This window comes from Cibotium barometz, chromosome 56, assembly GCF_041138505.1.
Source record: "Cibotium barometz isolate CiBa-2024 chromosome 56, ASM4113850v1, whole genome shotgun sequence".
Lineage (NCBI taxonomy): Eukaryota > Viridiplantae > Streptophyta > Polypodiopsida > Cyatheales > Cibotiaceae > Cibotium > Cibotium barometz.
In genome coordinates this window covers 31558047-31585023 of record NC_141101.1, presented here as the reverse complement: position 1 = coordinate 31585023, position 26977 = coordinate 31558047, and the positions used below count along the sequence as shown (strand labels likewise).

The following is a 26977-nucleotide window of genomic DNA, read 5'->3' as shown; positions in this document are numbered from 1 at the left end:
CTCATATTGTAAACACACTCTCTCATTGTACAATAGAGTCTCGCTCTTGCTTCCCTCTTCTATCCTTATGCTTGTGTAGCTACTATAGGTGTGTGAGAGAGAGGAGAGGTGTACACCCATTTAGTGAACGTCATTGAGGTGACATATCTGGGGTGGGAGATTGTGAGAAGGATGTGAGAGAGAGGAGAGGTGTATACACATTGAGTGAATGGCATCGAGGTGTGGGAGCTATGCACGCTGTTGCTTCGTGCGGCTTACAAGCCAACAGTCCTCATGACACATGTTTGGATGGAGGTAGTGATGTAGAGTGATTTCTTGAGCTAATCACAAGGGGGGAAGGGGGGGGGGGGGGGGGGAGGGGCGGGAATTTCATTGAGTCTATAATAACACATACATGGAAAAGGGGAAAAGATGGGGATCTGCATCTTGATGCTTACATGAGCTAAGGATAAAAAATTCCACGAGTTTGTAAACGCCCTAAGAGTAGAGTTATACTTGAATGGCAGTAAAGTGAAGCATGCAAGTTATTTAAGCACGGTTGCACAAAACTCTATGTGGTGCTTGTATTCACATCGAGGTGGAGTTGGGCCAGTTGTAGATAATGGGTTGGGAGCTAGAAGCCAAAAATCTCTAGGTGTGAATGCTAGGTGTGAATGGTGACCTATTTGACCGAAGTCAAGTGAACCCAGCCTCAGGCACACTAGAATTGTCTCTCACACAGGCTTAGACAATGGCAGATCCAACTCGTCTGCCGTTTGCCAGGAGTTTTGAGGAAGGCCAGGAGCAGCTCCAACTTGAGCAATACGAGGATGCCGTGAGGAGTCTTGCACACGCGCATCAACTTGCCCTGAAATTTGATGACAGCACGGGAGCTTTCTTCAGCTACGATTACCTGAGACAGAGCATCCACCCCTGCATCGCCCCAGGGAAAGAGGAAGAAGAAAGGTGCTACTCGATGCTGGTGGGCTTCTTGCGGGAGGCCTGCGAGGGCAACAATAATGCTGAAGAAGAAAAAGCCTGGGCAGCATACTATTTGGGCGGATCGCTTTTCTTACAGGGCGAGGACATGGACGATAAGGCCGCCCATTGGCTGCAGATCTGCTACCGCCTCGCTTCCACAGATTACCTTAAATACGAGGTAAGCATGTCCCTTGGTGTATTGTTCTCACAAACAATTATCAGCAAAGCAGTAGATTATTATAAGTGCGCATTGCAAGCGGCCTTATCCTTGCAAAGAAGAGTTACCCTCCAAGTCTGCACTTTTTACATGCTTTGCCCTCTTCTTTGCAAACTGCGTAACACTGAAGAAGCACTTCGGCAGCTTTCTCACCTCCAAAGTCTGGCCGATCTTTCCGACGATCCATTCGTCAAAGGGGTTTCTGCACGAGTGGAGGGTCACCTTCGCTACCTATTACGTCAATACCACCAGTCTAAGACTTAGCTGCCATCACACTACTAGAACACCTCCCTGCTCATTTAAACGAATATTATGACACATACTCCCCCTTAGTTGGAGATCCTAATGACCCGATCCAGAGGATCAATATCACAGCTGAAAGCCTTGCTCGTGCGTGGTATGAAATTGGTGAGATAGAATTTTTTGGAGACCTAGCACATGCAATGGAAGCATTCCATAAAGCCTTGCAGTATGGCAGGATCGATGATGAAGTAGATGCCCTCAGTGGTCTTGCTAGGGTTTGCTTTTGGGAGGGGCGACTCCAAGAAGCAGATGAGTATGTTGATAAGATGCTTGAGCTCTCTGAAGATTCACATCAATCAGCTTTCGCACTTGTATTACGGGCAAGAATAACATACAGACGCCATGAAGGTGTCCTCAGTGAAGAAATCTTCACAAAAGCATATGGGTTCTTAGATGAAGCGGAGAGGAAGATAGCAAGAAAATGGCGAGGGGATCTACCAAAAGTCCAACATTGGCAAGGATTCCTTTGTGCTAAAATGCTAAAAAAGGATCAAGCAATTCAAAAATTTGAGCAGAGTCTGAAAGGTTTTTGGGAGGAAGAGGCTATGCTGGGGCATTCCAATAGCGAAGGGCAGATATCACATTTGGAGTTCGAAAAGTGGATTTTCCGCTACTTACAGATATGCTTGGTTAGTTCAGAACCAGAGCAAGTCAAGCGTGCAATCATCTGGGCCGAAAAGGAGCGTGCAAGGGATTTGATTCGGGAGATGAATGGTTATGTTGATGTTGGGCTGGATTCCTTTGATTCAAAAGATGAGGACACGGCATGGGAAGAAATAGAATCCATCGTCAGTCTAGCTGGTGAGGATTCTGTGTTTCTGCTGTTCACACAGCTACAAGACAATATAGCCATAATCTACCTCCTACATGGAGGAGATGAGCCCAAATATAAGCTCTCAGTCATTGAAACCATGGAAGAGTCAAATCAGTTTCTTATGCTTCCCATCTTTACCAGAGTGCAGCAAGTCAAGTGTCAGATCCTACATCCAAGTTCCACTACTAGTATTAGCGATAGCTGCAGGGTACAAAAAGAATGGCTAGAGTATTTTCACCTGCTGTTGATAGAGCCTTGGAAAGCTGAACTGGAGAGAATCAAGCCAAGCAAGATTATTCTTGTTCCTACTGAGGTGAGTAGCTCAGAATCTCTTTTGCTTCGAATATATACTTCATGGAAACTCATAGAATGGTGTGCACTGCAGGAATTATCTTTGCTACCATTTGCTGCTCTCCGGGATAGGTCACGAGAGGATGATGAAGAGCCGTATTTGATTCAACAGTATGCATTGGTTTATGCTCCTTCTCTCCAGGTGTTCAAGCAGTGTGAATTACAATGGGAGAGACTAAAAAACAGACAACCATCACATGAGCAAACAGCACTCGTGGTTGGGAATCCTACACTTCAACATGAACCAGAGCTTCAAAGCCTGGCATCTGCCCAAGAGGAGGCAGTCAATGTTGCTCAAATGCTGCAGAATGATGCATGCTTTTGTGACGTCAAACTTCTCCTAGAGAATGATGCCACTGTGGAAGCGGTGCTTGACTCTCTCGCAAGCTGTAATTGGGTTCACATGGCATGCCATGCTATTGTGAATGATGAATTTCCAAATGGTGCACTGCTACTGGGTTCACACAGTTCAACCAGTGGTGCCATGCAGCCTGGATTTACAACTGTCAGGGATCCTAGATCAAGGAAGTCGCTGGACGAGTCCAGATATTTTGATTCTGTGATGATGGTGGCAACAGAGAGTACAACATTGTTCCGAGGGATGGCAAATAAAAATCTTCATCATGGCAACATGATGCCTGCCACTGTGAATCTTGAGCAGCCCCAAGTGGAGAAATCTTTGCTGAAGTTTGCCCAACAGACACAACGGTGTGCTGGGAGGCTGACTGGGGAGGACATCACCAAGAAACTTCAAGCATCGGCAGTTGTGCTTAGTGCATGCAGCACAGGGCTGGGACAGGTATGTGGAGAGGGCATCCTAGGGCTGTCCAGGTCGCTTCATGTGGCAGGTGTACCTGCCACACTTGTCTCACTTTGGAAGGTGGGGGACAAACCAACTCTTGAATTTATGGAACTTCTGTACTCCAGACTATTTAAAGGACTGGAGCTTGTCCTTGCAGTCCAGAGTGCCATGAAAATCATGATTGAGGCAGAGGATGATTTTGGTAACCCGGTATACTCTGTTGAAGATTGGGCAGCTTTTATGATGTCAGGGGGGCTTTCCATGAAGCTTGTTTACTAGAATGAAACCATGCCCCCAAGCCTCCCCCCCAACGACAACAACAACAACACACACACACACACACACACACACACACACACACACACACAAAGATACCAGGTAAGTTTTGTAATGGTTTACACTGGGATGTCTTGAAAATTCACACAAGCCAATGAGTGAGTACCCTGCTGGTGTGTCTTGAGTACATCCGGCTGCTTTGAAGTACCACCTTTGCAAGTTACTACAACAGAAGGATCTACCCATGGGAAAAAATTCAAACCACAGCATAGCTTAGAGCTATAAATAAAATATATGAACACACTTAATACCTTGTGGTTGTCAAGGCCCCAAGGAAGAAGACAGAAATCTCCAAATCCTCGTTTTGTCAAAGATTTCAGGGTATCAGAATAAATGGCATTTGTAGATAGACTTGACAAGGGCTTTAATTGTGACAGCGATGTATATTTGCAACCATTAAGGACTACAGAAGGGTCATTGGTGCCCTGTTCTGCAGAAGCACTCGTGACCATTCTGTTCCACCATGGAGGCGGTGGACCATGGCAAGGCTGAAATTTGAAGGCTTACCCTAACCTTCATTTCGAAGGCCATAAACCAGGTTGACCTTCAAAATATATATGTTTGTGTAAAGTTTACGAATTTTTTTCGAAATAGTGGCCTTATATGGCTGCCTTTTGTAACCCTATTTTCTAATAGGAAGGTTTGAAGGGCTTGGATGCCCTTTGAAGGCTTCAAATTTCAGCATTGCCCAGAAGGCCAAATTTTACTTTGATCTTCATTGGCCATCAAATATATCTAAATATGTAAAAAAATTTAAAGAAAATTTCAAAATTTTGGCCTTCTGTTTGCAACCCAATTTAAAAAGAGGCCTTCTCTTGAAGGCTTGAAGGTTAATTTTGCCCTCTGAAGACTTCAGATTCTAGCATTGCTCCCTTGGGGACGTCCTGTCTGGAATGGGGCATACGGGTGTAGTCGGTCTTTGATTTTTGGGCCGATCAAATGTCCGTGACGGTGTAGGGAAAGGACTTGGGGAGGCCTTTTCCTAAAAGAAAATGGGGAGTTGGTGCTCGCCAGTGACCCATTTTCCTAGGGAAAGGCCAACCCGTGGCCTTTCCCAACCATAATGGTCTTGGAGGGTGGAACAATTTTTTAAAATTCCTTTTGTTGATGTGGCAATTTTTTGTTAGCGCTCTATTTTTAAACATTCCATGTGCTGATGTGTCAGGTCTTTATTGATCTTCTATTTTTTTTAACATTTTGATTACTTATGTGTCAACTATTAAGAGACTAAGGTTGAGTAGAAGGGTGAGAGAAGGGTGTGAGTGTGAATGGACTTGAGGTCCACTTGTTCACCTATTTAAAGGTGAGGCCATGAGGCATTTTGCATGAGAGCAAAGCCTAGTTGTATGCATAAGCAACTTAATAAGCAAGAGTTCTTTCTTGTATTTTGTGAGTCCCTCTCCTCCACACACTTCATCTAGCATGAGCACCACGTTTTTTTATCATGGTATCTAGAGCCTAGGTGATTTGAACCATTTGTGGTGTAGATTAGGTCAAAAATATCCATTTTTCTCTCTTTTTTCTTGTGTGGAGCTCAACCCTTTCATAGTGGAGGAGCTACAGCAGCTTGTAGAGGGCATATCTCTCCAAGATTTCTTCATGGGAGATGTAGACAAGGTCTGGGCGCATCCGGTCGTACGGCCAATTTGAAGCAAAGAGGTCTCCACGCGGCGGCATTCCGACTGCAGCAGCCCGGCGTCGAGTTCCTGCAGCGTAGTAGTCCGTACGTCTATTCTCACTGTGTAGTCCACCATTTGCTAAAGGGTTTGAGGGCTTTTTAAGCTCACCTCATCCCCTACCTACAGCTCAAGTTTGAGCTTCAACCGCCCACTGTAGCGCCGGCTGGAAGCAAAAGACCAGGCGCCATTTTTTCTCATCATTCAAGCTTTCCATTAAAGCTTGGATTTTTGGTTTTTCTTGCTCAATCATCTTAATCCCTTGCTCTAATCACTCAAGAGGGAGTGTGAATGTTTGTTGTTGAGTTCTCTCTTGTTTTTGAAGAGCTCCTATCCACATGAGATAGCCATAAGCCTCATGCCCGTCAAGCTTCAACATCAACACCAATTTTTATGCTTTCAAAGTGATTAAAGTGTGCTTCTAAGCACTAATTGTGTTGTTTAACATTAATCACTCTGTTAATCCAACAAAGGGAGGTTATCTTAAAGTGTTTTTAAACACTCATAGTGTTATTAACACTAATGGTGAGTTAATCACTATTATTTTATACTAAAAATATGCTTTTTAGTACTAATTGTGTTTTATCCACACAAATGGTGATATTAATCATCAACTAAAGTGTTGCTAAACACTAAGGTGGTCTTAATCATCAAAGGAGGAGGTCATTTACATTACGGAGGCTCTTCTTCATCAACATGGAGGTCGGGCACACACCAGAAGTGCTACATTTCAAGCCTTCATCAACAACCGCTTCTTCCAAAGAGGAATGGTGCAACCATGAATCAATTGCCTTCATCTCATGAGCTAAAGAGGTTGAAGAATTTTGGTTTTTTATCATAAAACTCAGATTTTCGAGTGTTCTTAAAGTTGGGCACATGTACATTAAGTGCTCATCTTCAATGTTTATGTGTGTTACCCTTGAGGCCCTTGTTTGTAAGAGGCATAGGCAATCCATAAGCCGTATGCTCTCGTTTCCCAAGCCCAAGACACTTCATTCCGTTGCATATTCTGATTTTTCATCGTATAAGATGAGTTGTAAGGTTGAGCATAGAATCCCTAAATGCTCTACCTTGTTGTTTGTCATGATTTTGAGCATTTTTTGGCATTACTTTTGTAAGAGGCATTGGCAACATTATGAGCCATGTCCTCTCCTTCTTGAGCCAAAGATGATTAACCTTATTTGTTTGAGTATTTACCTCAACCAATTACTCAGTAAGCTTGTAACTTCAAACCCTAAAGGGTATCATTTAACTAACATGCATAAAAGCTATTGTAATTGTGGAGTAGACACTGCCCTTGACCAATGCATAAGGCAAGTGGTAAGACCCTCCCATTCCCTTCCCCATTTAAATCTACCTCATTACTCATGGAGGAGATATATTATTCAAGGAAGCATAAAGCATGTTGGAGGACCATCTAAAAGCAAACCACTTAAGCAATGGTGGTGGCAGCCTGCTTATGATCATTGTGTGAGAATGGTCAAGGTGGAAAGCATATGGTGGAAGCAATGGCATGTATGTCTCAACCATGTCATCTACAAGAAGCCAAGCAAACACAAAGAGTGGGGTACACCGTCATCGAGGTGTACATCTTCATCGACAACAAATTAAAGACTTAGATGGCATCAATGTAATAGCCTCTAAGGCTCTAGGAACACTTTTGTAAATCCTAGATTACCACACCTATATTCCAAGCCTTGTACGCCTAATGTTATAAAGGCATCTTATGTCTAATACCTCCTATTCCATCCTTCCATAGTTGGTATTGAGGGGGGGTATTAAGAGACTAAGGTTGAGTAGAAGGGTGAGAGAAGGGTGTAGTGTGAATGGACTTGAGGTCCACTTGTTCACCTATTTAAAGGTGAGGCCATGAGGCATTTTGCATGAGAGCAAAGCCTAGTTGTATGCATAAGCAACTTAATAAGCAAGAGTTCTTTCTTGTATTTTGTGAGTCCCTCTCCTCCGCACACTTGATCTAGCATGAGCACCACGTTTTCTTATCATCAACTCATTTACTTTGCTTTGAGTAAAATTCTCACTGCTGATATGTCAATGTTCTATGGTGCATTCTTTAAAAACAATGCTTGTTGGGATTGATTTTTCCAAGATCATGATGATTAGGGTTTGGTTCTAGAGTAGCTGTTTATCGACCATGTATAAGCATGCTCAAATCATTGAGGTTAGGGTTCTATTCTAGAGGAACCCTTTATAGATTAAAATGGCTAAGAAAAGATAACATCGCCTATTCAGAGATGATTAGGTAAGGAAGAGTATCTCATGTGCCATGTTGCCTTTGCTGTGCATTGAAGGGGATGTTAAATTTTACCCTTGAAAAAGAAAAGCCAAAGTTTGAAAAGTTATCACATTAAAGCAAAGAATTTTGGTTATTAATGTGCCCTTCAAATGAAAAATGGGGTTGCCTTGAAACTTGAGGCCTTTGCAAAACTAATTTAGGGTGATGTTGCATTTAATTATGTTTTATGTGGAAGCTTGTGGGATCTTTTACTCGTTAGAGAGTAACATTCAATTTAGGCCTTGCACCCAACCTTCACCTTTTTACCCCCTTTACACAGCCCCAATGCCTCCTTGTGTCCATAATTCAAAAAAGTATGGGCAACCATTTCCTCTCGGACATGGATGGGTATAGAGACCTCCAACCAATGAGAATTTTTGGGATAGCTCGCGACACTTTTTTGGGAGTTATGGGCTCCAACACTAGGGTGAAAATTTGGGTTGTGTGGAGAGTGCCCAAGCTTAGGTGCCCATCCCATTGTAACTATATAGTTTGGGAGTCCTAGTGTTGTGCAAAGGGTTTTAGACTGTCAATGCATAAGAGAGAGAAAGAGAGAGTGAAAGTGTGTTCGGTCCCACCCATAGGTGTATTTACTTGTAGGCTAAATAGTGGTGTGTTGATGAGACTTGCATGAAGCTTCTTGAGGAGGAGATAAATTTGGTTGCTCTTTCAGGCAGGAGGCATGCACCTCTTTTATACATGAACTTGCTTATTGAGTATTGGCCTTGCAAGCATGGTTGATCTTGAGTAAGGGGTTGGCCATAGGGCTACATAGCCAGAACCTTGGACACCCTTCTCCTATGTCCTTTAGGCATGGTCTTGGTCCCCTTATGGATTGCTAACATGGGTTGTCCATAGCCTTAGGAAAGATCCACATACCAAGGATGTTGTTTTTGATGAGCAGCTGGTATGCTGCTGAAAAAGAAGCTGTTGGGACTGATGTGAGTGGAAATGTGATTGCATAGAATGCAAGTCAGTAATCACAGTCTTTGAGTGGACCAGGAGAGTCCTCATCTAGTGGTTCCGTTAATAGACCATGGAGTGGCAGGCTGCGTCATAATACCAGTCCTGCAAATGTGATTAGTACATTACATAAAGGCAAAGAGAAAGTGGTTGAGCCCCTTAGTATGCCTGACATTTCTACAGGGCATTCTCATGTTGATGGAGAGTCTAGTGGCTCAGATTTGAGCCTTGATGAGGATCTTGGGATACCAGCTATGAGAACACCTGGTGTAAAGAAGGCTATGGAAGCCATGAATGCAAAGCTGCAAAGATCTGGGAGAGTGAAGAATCCTGTGCAGAGGTTTACCTATGATGGTTATGTGGCACATCACTATATGCATACATGGCAAAATTTGTACACGTTGTAGAGCCCATGCATTGATGAGGCTGTTGGAAATGTGTGTTGGGAGAAAGCTATGGATGAGGAGATGGATGCACTATATGGAAATGAGACTTGGGATTTAGTGCAATTGCCTGAAGGCAAGAAAGCCATTGGATGCAAGTGGGTGTACAAAGTAAAACATAACAGTGAGATGGAAGCATAAGCACGTACAAGGCTAGATTGGTAGCCAAGGATATGCGCAGACATATGGCATTGATTATGAGGAAACTTTCAGCCCAGTTGCCAAGATGGTAACAGTGATAGTTGTGATAGCAGTGGCTGTGTCAAAGTAATGGTCTTTATATCAGATGGATGTAAAGAATGCATTCTTGCATGGGGATTTGTAGGAAGAGGTGTATATGTTGCAGCCACCTGGTTATGAGGATGTGACTCACCCCTCGAGCATGTTTGCAGGTTGAAGAAAGCCTTGTATGGCCTAAAACAAGCACCAAGAGCATGGTCTGACAAGATTTTTGAATATCTTGTCACTATTGGTTTTCATATAGCCAATGCAGATTTCTCGCTGTATGTGAGACACAGTGATAGAGGGGTTGTGCTTGTTGTCATCTACGTAGATGACCTGATCATTACGGGGGACCATGATGCAGAGATCTTTGAAGTAAAGATCTTGCTTAGACAGAAGTTTGAGATGAAGGATCTGGGGGAGCTCCGATATTTCTTGGGCATTGAGGTGATTAGGTCGCCACATGGTATTGGATTACTGCAGACACAGTATGGCTTGGATATGTTGTCTAAGTATGGTATGATAGGCTATAAGCCTATCTCAGTGCCATTGGATCAGAATGGCAAGTTGAGTGCAGAGAGATTTTGGAGGATCCTACTATGTATAGGCGCATAGTAGGAAGCTTGATTTATATGACAATTACCAGGCCAGATTTGAGCTATGATGTTGGGTTGGTGAGTCAGTTTATGCAGGTTCCTAGGAAGCTGCATTTGGATGCATTGAGACACGTACTGAGGTATGTGAGGTCTACTTTGCATTATGGACTATTTTATGAAACTGGGACAGAGATATGTGTACCCATGTACACAGATGCTGATTGGGCTGGTAGTATCTCAGATAGAAGATCTACTAGTGGTTTCATGTTTTCTTTGGGGAGTGCTGCTGTGACTTGGAGCAGCAAGAAGCAGCCTACGGTTGCTCTATCCAGTACAGAGGCCGAGTACAGAGGTGCTGCTATGGCAGTATGTGAGGTAGCTTGGTTGAGAAAGCTACTTGTAGATTTGGGTCTATCAGTGGATAGACAAGTTGTCATTTTCTGTGACAACATTAGCAGTATATAGTTGGTCAGGAACCCAGTTTTTCATGCTCGCACGAAGCATATAGAGGTCCACTATCATTTTGTTAGAGAGAAGGTTTTGGCAGGAGACGTTGACCTTGTTTATGTCAGCACACAGGATCAGGTCGCTGACATCTTCACCAAAGCATTGGGTAGTACAAAGAAGCTCCGAAGATTCAGGGCTTCGCTTGGTGTACATGAAATGGAGTTGAGCTCGAGGGGGAGTGTTGAGATATCGAGCTCATCTAGTGAGGCGGTGGACACTGATGACCCACCTAGGGGATAGGCCCCACACTTACACCACTGGCATGGTTGGTAAGATCATGGGTGATATGCGGCCAGTGGGATGACAGGCTGTTTGACAGCCATTCTAGAGACTAGCATAGTTATAGCGCCAGCTCATTTAGTTGGGTTCACACTATAGAGAACCCTAGTATGTACTTGGTTGAGTACCTTTTCATATTGTGTGTACTCTTATCTTTGTATATGGTGTGTTGAGTGTTGTGTGTGTACTCTTATCTTTGTATATGGTGTGTTGAGTGTTGTGTGAAGAAGAAGAAGATTTTCAGCCTCTCACCTTGTGTGTTCTCTTTTAGGGTTTTGTGAGTGTGTGTGTGTGCTTGCAAGAGCTCAAGCTCTCTTCTCCCCTGCATCTTTTCACTATAGGCCTCTTATGCTTTTGCCAAGCGATCCTAGATCGCGTCCAAGACTTCTTGGTAGAGTTGTCACATGCAAACCTTTCAGTGATGTGATGTGGTCATGTCTCTACCATTTAGCCGCTTCAGAGAGCATGCTTCTAGTCGAGTTTGGATCAATTTTGGGGTATTTTATTTATTTATTTATATTTAGTCCAGGTGCACAAAGAGTAGCCAAATGTAGACATGTATATTATTATTAGACACCTTTTATTGTAATTTTAGGGTTGGTAGCTAACTAAATTTAAAGGCCATCCAACTAACACTATAAAAAGATGGCAAAGGGTGAGAGTCATTCATGTGAGCAAGGGGTGAGAATTATTCATGTGAGCAAAAGACAAAATGCTTGGAGATAGAGGGCAACCAACAAACAAGAACCAAGTGAAATTTTGGAATTTCAAAACGAAATAAACTAGAATAGCATAAGGTTTCAAGTGATTGACATAGAAAACATTGTGCTTAGTCCAACTCGATGGAAGTTGGAGCTTTAGAGATGCTTCATTTTTTTTCTTATTTTCTCAAAATTGAAAAGGGTTTGAAAGGGTGGCTTTTTGGCTCTTTTGTGCTTTATTATTCAAAGCTACATTCAATAGTCGTCTGAGACTTCAACGTCTTTTTCGTTCTTGTTGGCTTGCCTCCTATTAATTGTCACAGGAAGCCATGTCTCGACCATTAACTAGTCCATAATACTACAACTCTTACATAGTTAGGATTGCAATGGTTTGTGTTTGTTATTGTAGCCAGTTTTTCTAGGTATTTCACGTTAGGTTCGTTGCATGCATATGCATTTTTGTCTAGGCTACATATCAATAGTCCATTAAGTAAACTGCATTTGCATTTTTAGACCAGCCAACAGGTACATGCATTTTTTTTTGGTATTTGTAGTACAACATTCCAAAACATCATGCACGTGAGCGTTTCTAGTCAAATGTGTGTTTTTAGCATTTAGCCCAATCGTACCCACATGCATTTTTGAAAAGGTAGCAAGTGGAAGCAGAGGAAAGAATGATCCAACACTTGAGAAAAATGATGAATGAATGAAATGGCAAAAAGCCTATTCTTATATACAACACAATAGCCATGTTAGTAGCTAGTAGAAGAAACCCACAATTGGTGAAAAATACCTATGACTATAAAAAAGCGCTTAAAAATGTGGGAAAAATACCCACTACTGAGTAAAATACATCAGATAAATATGGTGCATAAATGGTGCGATAAATGCTGGAGATGAACACAGTCCAACACCTCCTTGTAGCTCCAGCATGGTGGACCGACTCCTATACGGGTCAAGAGCCGATCAATAGAATCTCAAGGAAGAGGTTTAGTGAAGAGGTCAGGTAGGTTGTCTTGAGAGGGACAATACCCCTGAGAAATGCTGCCATCAGGGGCCAACTCATGAACAAAGTGAAAATGAACCTCAATATGTTTGGTCCTACCATGAAAAGGTGAAGTTCGAGCCAACACCAAGGCACTTTGGGCTTCTGTCTGTAAGAATGCAAACAAAGGAGTACGAAAGAACAATAAGGCTACTCAGCATTTGCATCAACCATAACAGCTCACATCAAGTATATCTAAATAAGCCTGGTATTTAGCCTCAGTAGAAGAAATTGAGACTATATCCTGCTTCTTGGATCAATGGGAAACGAGGTCGAAACCTAAAGTGAAGCAATAACTAGAAGTGGACCACCTGGTATCTTGGTCACCTGCCCAATCAGGCACATCAGAGTATCTAGCAAGCTCAATGCTGAAAGAGAGATCATAGTCCAAGGTACCAAATAAAGATTAAAGAATCCTGAGAGAGGCCAAGCAATAACTAGAAGTGGACCACCTGGTATCTTGGTCACCTGCCCAATCAGGCACATCAGAGTATCTAGCAAGCTCAATGCTGAAAGAGAGATCATAGTCCAAGGTACCAAATAAAGATTAAAGAATCCTGAGAGAGGCCAACTAATAACAATGTCGAGGAGTGGAAGAGAATGGACTAAGAACACTAACACTGTAAGAAATGTTGGGCTTGGTATAAGTCAAGTGAATAAGAGAACCATAAGCCTTCGGTACTACGTATTGTCCTCAAAGATGGGAGTAGAATTATCTCAAGAAAGCTTGGAGTTAGGATCCATCAGCAGCGGACAGGAAAGAGGACAGCACTCTGTCATCCTAAATGTCTCTAGGAACTATTGTAGATATATATATTGGCTAAGGAAAAATCCATTAGGATTCTGATAGATCTCCATACCAAGAAAGTAGTGAAGTCGTAAATCAGTTATCTCAAAAGTGAGAGCTAAATCTAATCAGAGTTATTCAATCTTGGCAAGATGAGAGCCAATATGATCACCAAAAATCATCAACATATAAGACGATTAAATATATTAAAGTATCCTGAGCAAAGACATAGAGATTTTTGTCTGCAAAGCATCTCTCGAAGCCAAGGGAAAGAAAGAATGCATCAATCTTATCATTCCATGCCTTGGGTGCCTGTTTCAAATCATAAAGGGCTTTGTGTAATTTGTACACCTTACCCTCGTGTCTAGGAACTTGAAAACCTAGAGTTATTCAACATAGACCTCCTCATGCAATTCACCATTGAGAAAGGAAGACTTGACATCCATTTAATAAACCGGCTAGTGAGGATGAACGAAGAGAGCAAGAATTACTTGGATATTGGTGTATCTGGCTGTAGGGGAAAAAGTTTCCTCATAGTCAATACCCTCAATCTGAGAATACCCCTTTGCAACCAATTTGGCTTTGTATTTGTTTGGAGAACCATCGCCATGAAAACTTGGTCTTAAAGACCTACTTGACCCCAATGACCTGCCTATGCAAAGGCCGCTCCACAAGCTCCCATGTACCATTCCTTTTAATGGAATCAATCTCGGTCTCCATGGTTGCCCGCCACTTAGAAAGAGCAAGATCTTCTTTAGCTGTAGTAGACTCATATGATTGCACCACTTTACTCATCAAGGTGAGGTTACAGGAATGATGAGGCTGTTGTAATCCTTGTGCCCATGTCAAAGGTGAGGTTACAGGAATGATGAGGCTGTTGTAATCCTTGTGCCCATGTCAAAGGTTTTGTTGAGGATTTAGTAAGCTGATAAAGATCAACATCTGAGAGATAAGAGTCAAGGTTGTTGTAATCTTTGTGCTCGTGTCAAAGGTTTGGTTGAGGAGTTAGTAACCTGATAAATATCAACATTTGAGAGATAAGAGTCATGGAAAATGGCTTCCAGCCCCATCGTGAATCTTGGGGGAAATCCTCCATCGCACAGAAGCACGAGGAGAAGGAGAATCTTAGGGCAGAGAAACTTGGGGAGATGATGTTAGGGGTGGAGAAGTCGAGGGGGTGGGGGTGTTGAGGAAGAAGTAGGAGGATAAGGAACCTTTATGGTAAGCGTGGGGTGAGACCAAGAATCATCGAATGAGCGATCAACAAAGTGAACATCGCCGAGAAATCACTTGGGACTTCTTCTCCTATTCCCATAATCTGTAAGCTTTGGATTGAGATCTATAACCAAGGAATTTGCACTTCCCAGATTTGGGATCAAATTTGGACCTGGCAAAATTAGGGATATGAACATAGGCATCACCAGCTGAAAACCCTGAGATATGAAAATGAAGGTTTCTATCGTGTAAAAGCCTCCTTCGGTGTCATGTTTAGCAATCGTCTTTATGGGAGAATGGTTGATGATGTAGAAGTAGTGGTCACATCTTCTCCCCAGAAAGAGGGAGAATGGTTGATGATATAGATATCAGTCATAGCTTCTCCCCAGAAAGAGGGAGGAAGATCGGGAGAAAAAAGCATGGTACGAGCCATCTCTTGAAAAGTCCTATTTTTGCATTCAACCACACCATTCTGCTATGGAGTGCAAGGTGTGGAGAACTAATGACCGATACCTTTCTAGGAACAAAAGATGTGGAAACCTTTGGAGATGAACTCTCCTTCATTGTTTGAATGGACTTGATGAACCTTCTATGTGGTCACATTCTCGACTAGAGCCACCCACTCTTGAAAGTAGGAGAAAGCCCGAGATTTTTCTGCCAAGAAATACACTCAAATTGTACATGAGAAATCATTAATAATAAGCATGAAGTACCTAGCACCACCTTGGGTAGTTCGCATGGGACCACACAAGTCCATATGTATAAGCTCTAGGATGTGAGAAGCCCGATGAGTAACCTCATGAGAGAAAGGCTCTCTGTGTTGCTTGCCATGCAAATAAACCACACAAGTGGAGTGGGAGGGTTTTGATTGCGATGATCATTTGCTGAGAAGGCAACCACTACTGAAGAGAAGCATAGTTCAATTGCGATGATCATCTACTCAGAAGGCATCCACTACTGAAGAGAAGCATCATTCAAGTGCCCCTGCAAACAATGAGACTGTGACTCATTCAAGAACTAAAATGTCAAACTACAATGCCGTAGCCTTTCTTTGCAATCTGAAACACAGAGAGCAGATTGCTAGAGATCTTGGGAACATAAAGCACATCTCATATGGTAGAAGGCTAGCCAAGAGAAGAGTTAAGTTGCATGATACCCACACAAGCTCAAGGCTCACCACTTGGGCCAAATATCATGAGTCATGTGAGTAATGCACCCATTGTCAACCACCCAATCCATAAGATGTGAGGTTGCACGAACAATTGCATTTGTAGTGGGAATCTCATCAATGATGATGAAGATAGTCTCCTTTGTGTGGAAGAGGATCTCTGGGATTGGTTGGTAGCCGGAGAGGTTTGATTGGTGGGCTTATTTGTAGAACCAACTTCTCTTTTCTTCTTGCAAAAACTAGGCTAAATGTGACCTTTGTGACCACAATAATGGCAAGTAAGATCCTTATGAGAGTAGGATTGTTAACAGTTTAGAGTCAACTTTGCTGGTGGAACCCTTAGACGGCTTATTTTGTTCCTCATAGACGCCTTGTTAGAGTCAACTTTGCTATGCTAGTGGAACCCTTAGATGGCTTGTTTTCTTCCTCGTAGCTCTATACTAAAGTATACCAACAAGAGTATGAAGATCGAGAGTAGAGGGAAGAAGTGAAATAGTATCACAAAAAAATGAGAAAGTTTCGAGCAATTTGGTGAGGAGCTGATAAACAAAGTCTTCATCATCAGTAGCCTTGCTCCCCAAAGATACCAACTGCTTCTGGATGGTAACAAACTTGGTGATGGAATCCATGATGTTATTGTAGATCTTTAGGTTGGCAAGCTGATTCTCCAAGGAAGTCTTCTTAGTAGAGTTCTCTCTATGTACCTCCTTTGAATGCATCCCATAATTCTTCTACGGTCTCATCATCATTGTCATCAAATTGATGAGTAATAGATGATTTAATGTTGAAGAGAATGAATGCATGTGCTTGAGCATCCTTATCAAGCCACACATCAATCTTAGCTTGACGAGAAATTGTGGTTGGCTTGGCATTGGTCTTAGTAAAAATACTCCATAGCCGCATATTGGAGCAAAGTATTCATCTACAAAGACCAATCAAGGTAATTGGTCCCATCTAGGATGATTTCCTTGGAAAGTTGTGGAATAGATGAAGAGATGACAGTCTGTACAGATGATAGATAATCCTCCTCTTGAATCTATAGAGAAAAGAGGCTGCAACCCAGGGGGGTCTCCCACTCCTCTCACTAGATGCTAGGTGAGGTGAAAAAGATGTAGAACTATACTTCTTCTGGAGATCAATGCACACAAGTGAAGACGAGAGAACTGACCCGATGCATGATGAAGTAAGGGAGGGAGAGGCTAATGGAGCAAGTGCATATTGTTACCATTAGTCCGCCGAGGTAGTATGGATGAGATAGAAAATTAGGGAAACAAAAAAATTACCTCCTCTACAAGGAGGGAGGGCTGGTGGAAAAAAGAAAACGCTAGTTGATAGTCTTCTTGTAGTGTAGAAGCAAGGGCCTAAGAACCATAATGCTCTAATACCATGAGAGATTGGTTGAAGGCGACAAGCAGAAACAGAGGAGAGACTTGGAGCAGCCAACAATGATCCAACACTTGAGCAAAACGATAAATGAATTAAATGGCAAAAATCATGTTCTTATATACAACACAAATAGCCAAGTCGACTAGTAGAAGAAATCCACAACGACTGGTGAAAAACACTTATAAATGACAAAGAGCATGTTCTTATGTACAACACAAATAGCCAAGTTGGCCAGTAGAGAAGGAACCCACGAACTGGGAAAAAGTGCCTATAAATGTGGAAAAAAATACCCAGACTGAGTAAATACACCAAATAAATAGGTTGCATAAATGGTGCAATAAATGAAAAGATGCAGAGAGAAAGAGAGCTTGAGCTCTTGCAAGCACACACACACTCTCACAAACCCTAGAAGAGAACACACAAGATGAGAGGCTGAAAATTGTTCTTCTTCTTCTTTCCAACAAAAAGGGTTCTAACAAAAGATAAGGAAAATACAACATAAGTACTAAAGTATTATGTACATGCAGTCCATAATGTGAACACGCTAAGTGGACTAGGTAGGTGTGAACTAGTCAATGTAGTCCAGCTGTAGAATCGCTGGTGAAGATATGTTGGTGCCAACTACCAAACTTGCCAATGATGTAAATGTCGAACGATCACCCAGGCGCCTCGTGAGTGTTAGCTCATGTTGAGCTTGACATCTCAACATTCCCTCTCAAGCTCAACTCCATCTCATGAACTCCAAGTATATCTTGAAATTTGCGGAGCTTCTCAGCTCCCAAGGCCTTCGTGAAGATGTTAGTGACATGATCCTGTGCTGACATAGGCCAAGTTGATGTCTCCTGCCAAGACTCTTTCCTTGATGAAGTGGTAGTGTAACTCAATGTGTTTCGTCCGCACATGGAAAACTGGGTTCCTGGCTAACTGTATACTACTAAGATTGTCACAATATATGACAACCTTTCTCTCCACATGCAACCCCAAATCAACAACAAGTAGCTTGCGTAACCAAGCTACCTCACATGCTGCCACCACAGCTCCTCTGTACTCGACAAGGCAACTGTAGGCTTCTTCTTCAAAACATGTGGGTTCAACATCTTGCACAACTTTAGCCATATATGCATAATACTGAGAAACATAACCATCATATGTCAACCTATCAATAGGTTTTCTGAATCTCCCTGACCTATGTTGTCCATGATCACTACCTAGCTTAATGATGAGCAACATAACCATCATATGTCAACCGATCAACAGGTTTTCTGAATCTCCCTAACCTGCGTTGTCCATGATCATTACCTGGCATTTTTGCAGCTTCTCTTGCCTTTCTTACACCAGGTGTTCTAATAGCTGGGATCCCAAGCTCATCATCAAGGCTCTTCTCTGAGCCACTAGACTCTCCATCAACATAAGAATGGCTTGCAGAAATGTCGGGCATACCAAGAGGCTCACCAACCTTCTCTTTGCCTTTCCGTGATGTACCAATTGCATTTTTAGGACTGGTATTTTGACGCAACCTACCCCTCCATGGTCTATCAATAGACCCAACACAAGAGGACTCTCAAGGTCCACTCAATGAATGTGATTGCTTACTTGCATTCTGTGCAATCACATTTCCAGTTACATCAACCCCAACAACATCTTTTTCAGCAACATACTAGCTACTCATTTCATCAAACACATCTCTACTTACCCTCAACTCCCATGTAGTAGGGTTATAGCATATATATCACTTTTGCTCAAGGGAGTATCCAATAAACACACATTTTTCAGCCTTTGGATTCAGCTTCGTACGCAACTCATCTGGCACATGCACATAGGTAATACATCCAAAAACTTTCAAGTGAGACAAGTCATGTTTCTTGCCACTAAATTTCTCCTCTTGCATTACATCATGTATGGCTGCAGTAGGAGTCTTGTTCATGATATAAATTGCTGTAGAAACAGCTTCATCCCAATAGTTGTATAGCATATTCTTCTCTGTCATCAATGCTCGTACTATCTATGCAATGTGCCTATTTTTCCACTTAGCAACTCCATTTTACTACGGAGTGTATCTATGTGTAAACTTTCTATGAATGTCGTTCTTCCGTAAGAAATTAGAGAACTCATTAGAGAAGTACTCTCCCCCTCCATCTAACCTTAGGAACTTCACATGCTTCCTTGTCTGATTTTTAGCATCACTCTGAACTTTTGAAAATGAGTGAAAACTTCACTTTTCTCCTTCATGAAATACACCCACACTTTCCTTGTGTGGTCACCAATGAATGTTACATAATATCTGCAGAGCCACCCATGGACATAGTTTTTACTGACCCCATACATCTGAATGCACAACATCTAGTACACTCCTGCTCAAATTTATGTCATGTGGAAATACATGCTTTGTCTGCTTTCCAAATTGACATGTTTCACATACTTTCTTCATACCATCAACCTTAAACTTAGGCAGCCCTGTCACAATTTCTTTAGTCTGCATAGACTTCATTCTTTGCACATTTACATGGGCAATTCTCTTCTGCCAAATTTCTGTATCTGTAACAACTCTTGATCCATTTACAAACATTGTAGCACTCACTTATATTTACATTTAATGTAAACATTATGCCCACTCTGTTACCTTTTGCAACCAACCTGCACTTATCTTTAAAGTCTTCTACATAACAACCATTAGGGTTAAACTGCACCTGCAAACCCTGCTTAATCATCCGGCCAACAGAAACCAGATTCTTTGTAATGTTTGGAACATGAAGAAGTACATTTTCAAGGTACTTCACCGTACCATCCTGCATAGACACTGGCACATCTCCAACATGGGCAACTGGATGAGTAGTATCATCCCCTATTTCAATAAAACCTGGCTTTTCAAGATTTTTCATATCCCTTAACAACTCACCATGATTGGTCATGTGGTTTGAAGCAGCTGAATCCACATACCATACATCATCATTGTATGTAGATACATCATTTTCTAACACAAAATTAAGCACATGTCACATAAGAATCAACCTTTCATTGTCCTCGTTACTTCGGCTAGAGGACACATAATTATTTTGCTGCACTTTTCCACTTCTCATAGTCATTTTGCTTCTTACAGCAATCTGCATACACATGCCCAGATTTTGCTTCTTACAGCAATCTGCATACACATGCCCAGATTTGCCACAATAAAAACAGCCTCGTGTATCATTTTGCTGCCTTTTCCATTTTCCATGACCTCTTTGACTCCCCCTACCTCTGGTCTCTTCCACATGTGTGTTGTTGTTGTGATTCATGGGACTGTTGTTTGCTAACCATAATTTTGATTACCTGTTCGGCCACCACCTTGGCCACGGCCTTGGCCTCTACCTCGTCCTCCTGCACTTGTGTAGAAGGCCTATTGCTTTGAACTACCTTTGTTTTGTGAAGATTGGTCTTCACCCAAACTTCCTTTGTTTTGTGAATATTGGTCTTCACTCAAACTCTTTTCTTCAATGATCAGCATTGAAACCAAATCTGTAAAGTTGGAAATGTTCTCCTGAGTCTGAATAGATGCCTTGAATGCCTTGTATTGTGGCCCAAGACCACGTAGACATACTTCCACCTTATTCATCATCATCAACAGGAAACATCAATAGATGCAAGGGATTCCACAATGCCCTTGATCTTCAAGGCATAATCATTCACACACATGTTTTTCTTCTCCATAGTATGAAGCTCATTCTTCAATTGAATCTTTCGTGCCTTGGTGTTAGTTTCATACAACTTCACCAAGGTGTCCCATGCCTCCTTGGGTGACTTGGCATCTTGTATATGCCCAATCATGGTGTCATATATACTAATAGAAAGATAATACATGACTTTTATTGCTCCTTGATTCTAATCCTTATATTATTTTATATGTGCAGTAGTTGGATTAATCTCTGGCATGTCTAGTGCCTCCTCATGCTCACCGTCCCAATAGCCTTTTCCCATTAGGAAATTTATTAATCTAGACCTCCAAGCATGGAAGTTATTTTTGTGAAGATTTTCTCCAACACTTTGGTTAATTCCATCATTCGACATCTTGTCTGCAACACAAACCAAAAATGGCATTTTGTTTGACCTGTATAAACTGTTGTATTCTCTGCACAGCAGTACTATACTACACCCAAACTGTCACAACCAGTGACCTCAAACTTGTCTGCAACACAAACTTACCAAAAATGGCACTTTGTTTGACCTGTACAAACTGTTGTATTCTCTGCACACAACAGTACTATACTGCACCCAAACTGTCACAACCAGTGACCTCAATTCGCATACATACACCTAATGGTAGTTGGTAAGACCTCTTTGCAATACACACAATGTCTGCACAACCAATTTTTCTTCCTGTGATTCCAAAAACAGAAATCTACAAAGAATCGAAACTTACCCGACAGTGCACGAGAACGCCTACGAGCTAAAAAATAGAGGTCAAGACGCGCCAAAAACAGGTTTTCGGCCCAAAAAATCCATTCAAAGGATAGTTTTGTTGCCTTTGCAGCTCTGCTCCCATGAAGACAGCTCCTCAATCGAAGTTCATTTGCCGGTGCCTCCCGAAGAGCTCCCGACAAGGGTGTAGTAGCCAACTCAAAGGGGGAAGAGTAGATAAAGCTCTTACCCTTGTACTGCTTCATGTGCTTCTCTTTTTTGGCCGCTCATCTTCTTAGCATGAAACCACTCTTTGATACCATGAAAAGATGTAGGGAGGAAGAAAGCTTGAGCTCTTGCAAAGCACACATACACTCGCACAAACCTTAGAAGAGAACACACAAGATGAGAGGGTGAAAATTTTTGTTCTTCTTCTTCCCAACAAAAAGGGTTCTTATACAAAAGATAAGGAAAATACAACACTATATAAATGTGGTCCATAATGTGAACATGCTAAATGGAGTGGGTAGGTGTGGACTAGTCAGTGTAGTCTAGCTGTAGAATCTCTGGCGAAGATATGTCAGTGCTACCTACCAAACCCGCTAGTGATGTAAATGTCGAATGGTCATGCAGGTGTCTCATGAGTGTCAAATCATGTTGAGCTTGACACCTCAACAATAAATGGGATAAATGCTAGAGATAAGCATAGTCTAATAATTTTTTGAATATGCATGTGCGTTAGGCTTTGTAGCCAGTTTTAGGGTCTTGTATATGAATATTTGCATAGTTGTATAGAACTTAGGTCCAAGTTAGGGTATCCAGAACATCAAGGATCCTCATTGGGAAGAGATAATCACCAACACTATGAATGGTTTAGAAGAGCGACATGCTAGACAAATGAGCCAATAGAAGGTTAGCTTTGCAAAGCTAAATGACATACAAATAGAATTTGAACACATGATGATGGCTGTTTACATGGATACCTAGAGTGGAGGTAGTTGGGGTAAAGCCAATGTCAATTGATAAGAGTGCCATAGTTGAAGACCAAGTGTGCAAGTGAATCTATAATCTGTGAAATTTTGGGGTCAACTAACCAATCTCTGATGTTATTACATGTATCGAGGAGGTGGAAACACTTGAGGTTCAAGAATTTTTATTCCAATCTATTTTGGTTTGATTTGGAGCATCTTTTGTTTGATTTACATAAGTTGATAAGGTTTTAGGCAAGGTTTTTGTATTGGAATCAGTTTTTTGTATTAGGTTGGTTTTTGTTTGATTTATATGATTTTTTTTAAGCATTGGAGTATGTTGTAGCGTTAACAAGTCTTTTTCTCTATTGTTTTAGGGCTAGAGTAAGGTTAGGTGCCCATTAGCTTAGTACCAATTAGGAGTAATTATTATTAGTATAAATAATTAGCAAGTTCACTTAGATTAATTGTTAATCATATTTATTATTAATGAGTTAAAGATTAATGTTAGTATAAGTGTCAATGTTAGTATTAATAATTAGTGGTTATTGGTTTTAATATTAGGCGTTAGTATTAATAGTTAGCACTAGTAGTTAGTTAATTATTACTATTAGTTAATGGTTAGTTAGGATTAGCCAGTTAAGTTAGTACTAACTCTACTAGTACTAGTAGTTTGTATTAGTAGGATTAGCTAGTTAAGTTAGTACTAATTACTAGTAGTTAAATTATTAGTTTGCTAATTATTAATATTAATTAGTGGTTAATTAGGGATAGCTAGTTAAGTTAGTATATTAGCACTAGTGTTGTAATTGAGCCACAAAAGTATCATTTATGTAAACCTGAGATAACTGTTACACATGAAGTTTAATTATTATGAAACTTTCCTAGTGAGTTTTATTGGTACAAAGAAAAATTTTGAAAAAGTTTCAACTACATGGAAAACTACAAAAGGCTCCTTCAAAGACCAATACCAAGGATAAGTCCTGATTGGGCTAAAAAAGATAAAGCCAATAGAGGGGTGCCACCAATATTTGTGAAATTCATATTTAAAAAAAATTATGCATTAAAAGGGCAAAAACAATACTGAACAAGTTGATTTGGAGGGGCTTGAAAAGTAATTAGCTTATATCCAATTGACATGATAGATATAAATATTAATCACATACATATAGTATTACTAAATTCAAATAGTTTTTTACAAAAAGGATCTCAACCATGACCATTTAAACTAGTTTTTTGAAGCAGTTTAGGCTCTTTCAAATTTTTTTCCGAATACTATCTAGTGTTAAGTACATTTCCTAGGAGGCTTTGATTTTAGAATTTATAGTTAGGGAATAGGATTATTTTTACAAAGGTGTCCAAATACCCACTTTTGTGGATTTTTTTACAAGGCTAGTGTTAGTTAGTATTAATTATTATTAAGTCTCATGAAAGTGAGCCTCACACCTCTCTTAGCCTCCTTTGTGTTGCCTTCGAGGTGTGGGTCCTCTATCCTTGGCGTTTCATTTGTTGTGGGTCCTCTATCCTTGGCCTTTCAGTTGTTGTGGGCTTGCTTGTGTGAGAGCCTCAGACCTCTAAACCTCCTCTGTGTGGCCCTTGATGTGAGATCCTCACACTTTCGGATCCACAACAATTCTTAGCGTTGGTTCCCCACATAATTCTTCCTTATCAGGTGTTCCTTGGTAGGGTTAGGCCTTAACGTCATAGCCTCCTTAGTGTGGTCTTGAGGTGTGACCTTAGCGTGAACCTTCACGGTGTGAGCTTCATAAGAGTGAGCCTCATGAGCATAAACCTTCATGACGGACATGTAAATTTCACATTGTGAAGTTTTTATCCAAGTTGCGTCTAGTTGATATTATGTTAATTCTTTCTATCTCTAGTGGTGCATATGCTATCAACTACCTTTTTGCTGTAATAATTCTTTCTATTTGTTGATCCTTAGTGCTCCACAAAAGGCATGGAGCGATCTCATTGGCATGGAGTGATCTCATTGGCATGCTTGATACCGATTCCAAAAAGCAACGATGCATGGAGGTGGAATCAATGATTCCAATCCTATGAGGCAGTTACTCCTCCAATGGTGGTATAGGAGAATAGAGATAAGGTATGAGGACAAATGATTAAAGTCCAAATCCAATGATACAAAATCTATTCGCAGGAGGGCAATATATGAATTGAGGAAAGAAAGATATGAAAACAGCATGGCTAGAGAACATCATATAGAATGGTTTTGATAACCCAAGAGAGAATCGGTAGAAAATGGAAACATCGAAGTGGTGATGGAAGTGATTTAGAATTATAATTAAAGAAATAATATTTTATGTTTCTGGGAGTATTGAAGCAATCCAATATTTGAAAAGAAATAGGTGTTTTATGTGTATGAGACTACTAGAGAAATCCAATGTTTTAAAGAAGTAGGTGTTTGCTAAAGTCAACATGGAAAACTTTTTCAAAATAAGTGTTTGCTAAAGTCAACACGGATAACTTTTTCAAAGTGTTGATATTTTTTAAAAGTAAGTGTCAATAACTTATAGTAAGTTCCATTTATAAATGAAGGCACTTCTTTCATTTCTCTCCATTCCTCCATTTCTCTCCATTCTTTATAGCTTGTGAGCATGGTGCGTACTAAGCAAAGAGTAAAAAAGATGCCTACCAAGACACCAGTTCATTCATGCAAATCTCGTGAACGTAGTAACACCGATAATGATGAAGGTTAAGCTCCTCCAAATAGGAAAGCTACCCCTCTTGCTCCACCTAATAATGTTCATCCACCGATGCATAAGAAGAGAAGATGGAGACTAGGTATCACTGCTCTTTGTAAAATTAGAATTTTTTAGAAGAGTCCTGCGTTGATCATACCTAAGGTGCCTTTATGAAGGTGGTGCAAGAAATATTGCAAGATCTACAAAGGGGAAATCACTATAGGTACTTTTTAACAGATCAAGAATATAATGTGGGGTGATGAATCTAGTGAACGTACTAACACTGACAATGATGAAGGTCAAGCTCCTCCAAATAGGAAAGCTGCTCGCGTTGCTCTCGCTAGTAATGTTCATCCACCAACGTATAAGAAGAGAAGATGGAGACCAGGCACCGTTGCTCTTCATAAAATTAGGAGGTTCCAGAAGAGTCTTGAGTAATTGATTATACCCAAGGTGCCTTTATCGAGGTTGGTGTAAGAAATATTATAAGATCTACAAAGGGAAAATCACTACAGGTACTTTTCAAGAGATCAAGCATGTAATGTGGAGCGATGGTCAGCCCAAGCGTTGCTTGCTCTTCAAGAGGTGGCTGAAAGTTACTTTTGGTGGACCTCATACATGATGGTGAATTGTTAGCCACCCATGCATGGTGCATCACACTCAAGCCCTCGGATCTCTATCTTGTTCATAGGACTCATAACAATAGTGATGCATTCAACCTTAACCATGACATGGTTTGAAGAGCTGTGTAAATGCTCATGTATCATTTTGTGTTTCATATTTTTGTTCAGTTCTACTCAACTAGTTGTACTTGATGCAATGTAGTACCGGATTTTGATATTTTAAGTTTTCTTTATTTCCAATGTTGTGTCCTTGATGTGATGTATCAGATTTGCCCATTGATTTGGATATTTTAAGTTTTCTTCATTTCCAATGTTAGTGTGTATATTCTTATATTTTCATGGAAAATAAATTGCATGTGCATGTGCAGGTGTATATTCTTACATTTTCATGGAAAATAAATTGCATGTGCATGTGCAGGTGTATATTCATAATTTTTCCAAGAAAAAATTGATGCATGGTGTGCAGTGATTATAATGGGCTGAAATTTGTTCTATACATAGATCATGTGGCTTTCATCATGAGCATTCATGTGCATGTGCAAGAAATTCCATGTGCATGTGCATGTGCATGTGCAAGTGCATGTTTATACAATAATATTATTTTTTCAAGAAAAAATTGATGCATGGTGTGTATGATTAAAATGGGTTAAAATTTGTTCTATGCATAGATCATATGGTTTACATAGCCTAGATAAAATATCATACCCATGAGAGGCTTGTAGGCCCCCTGTCCGAAGGCTCACATGTGGAGGCCTTCTTCTTTTTTTAAAGTAGAGGTCTCTACACGACGCAAGCCTTTGGACAAGGGCCCTATAGGCCTATGATGGGGCTGCTATTTTATCTAGGAGGTGGTCTATGATACTTCTATGTACACATAAAATTTGAGCTCATTCTGATAAGGAAAAGTATTTTTGAAAAGTAAAAATTGTTAAATATATGTATTAGGCCAAAATTTTTTTAAAAAAAATTTCCATCTATAAGTATGGAAGTGACCCTCATTTCAGCTCTATTCTTATCTTTGATTTCTCTCCCTCACCTCCAAGAGCATGGCTCGCAGCACCAAGTAAACTTCAAAGAGAGTCTGGCCTTCTAAGGTGGGTCGTGGAGTACCCCACGTCCAACCACCACTGCAACAACATCACAAGCGCGGGTGGAGGCATGGCACTGTGGCTCTCTGTTAGATTAGGCAATACTAAAAGACAGTCCAGCTGCTCATGCCGAAGTTGTCCTTCCAACGTGTGATGCA

At 41.0% G+C, this 26977-nt stretch overlaps 1 protein-coding gene across 1 annotated transcript; it reads left to right on the top strand.

The window, feature by feature from the left end:
* Positions 1-676: 676 nt before the first annotated feature.
* On the top strand, positions 677-4554 carry LOC147607125 (uncharacterized). The gene is made up of 2 exons (XM_086791621.1): positions 677-2607; positions 2680-4554. The coding sequence occupies exons 1-2, from the start codon at positions 1621-1623 to the stop codon at positions 3724-3726; spliced, it is 2034 nt and encodes a 677-aa protein (XP_086647747.1). The 5' UTR covers positions 677-1620; the 3' UTR covers positions 3727-4554.
* The last annotated feature ends 22423 nt before the right edge of the window (positions 4555-26977 follow it).

Excerpts from the sequence above, each read along its gene's own strand:
- LOC147607125 (XM_086791621.1), top strand. The coding sequence starts at position 1,621 with ATGGAAGCATTCCATAAAGCCTTGCAGTATGGCAGGATCGATGATGAA. Across the intron at positions 2,608-2,679 it reads TTATTCTTGTTCCTACTGAG|GAATTATCTTTGCTACCATT; the intron begins GTGAGTAGCTCA and ends TGTGCACTGCAG.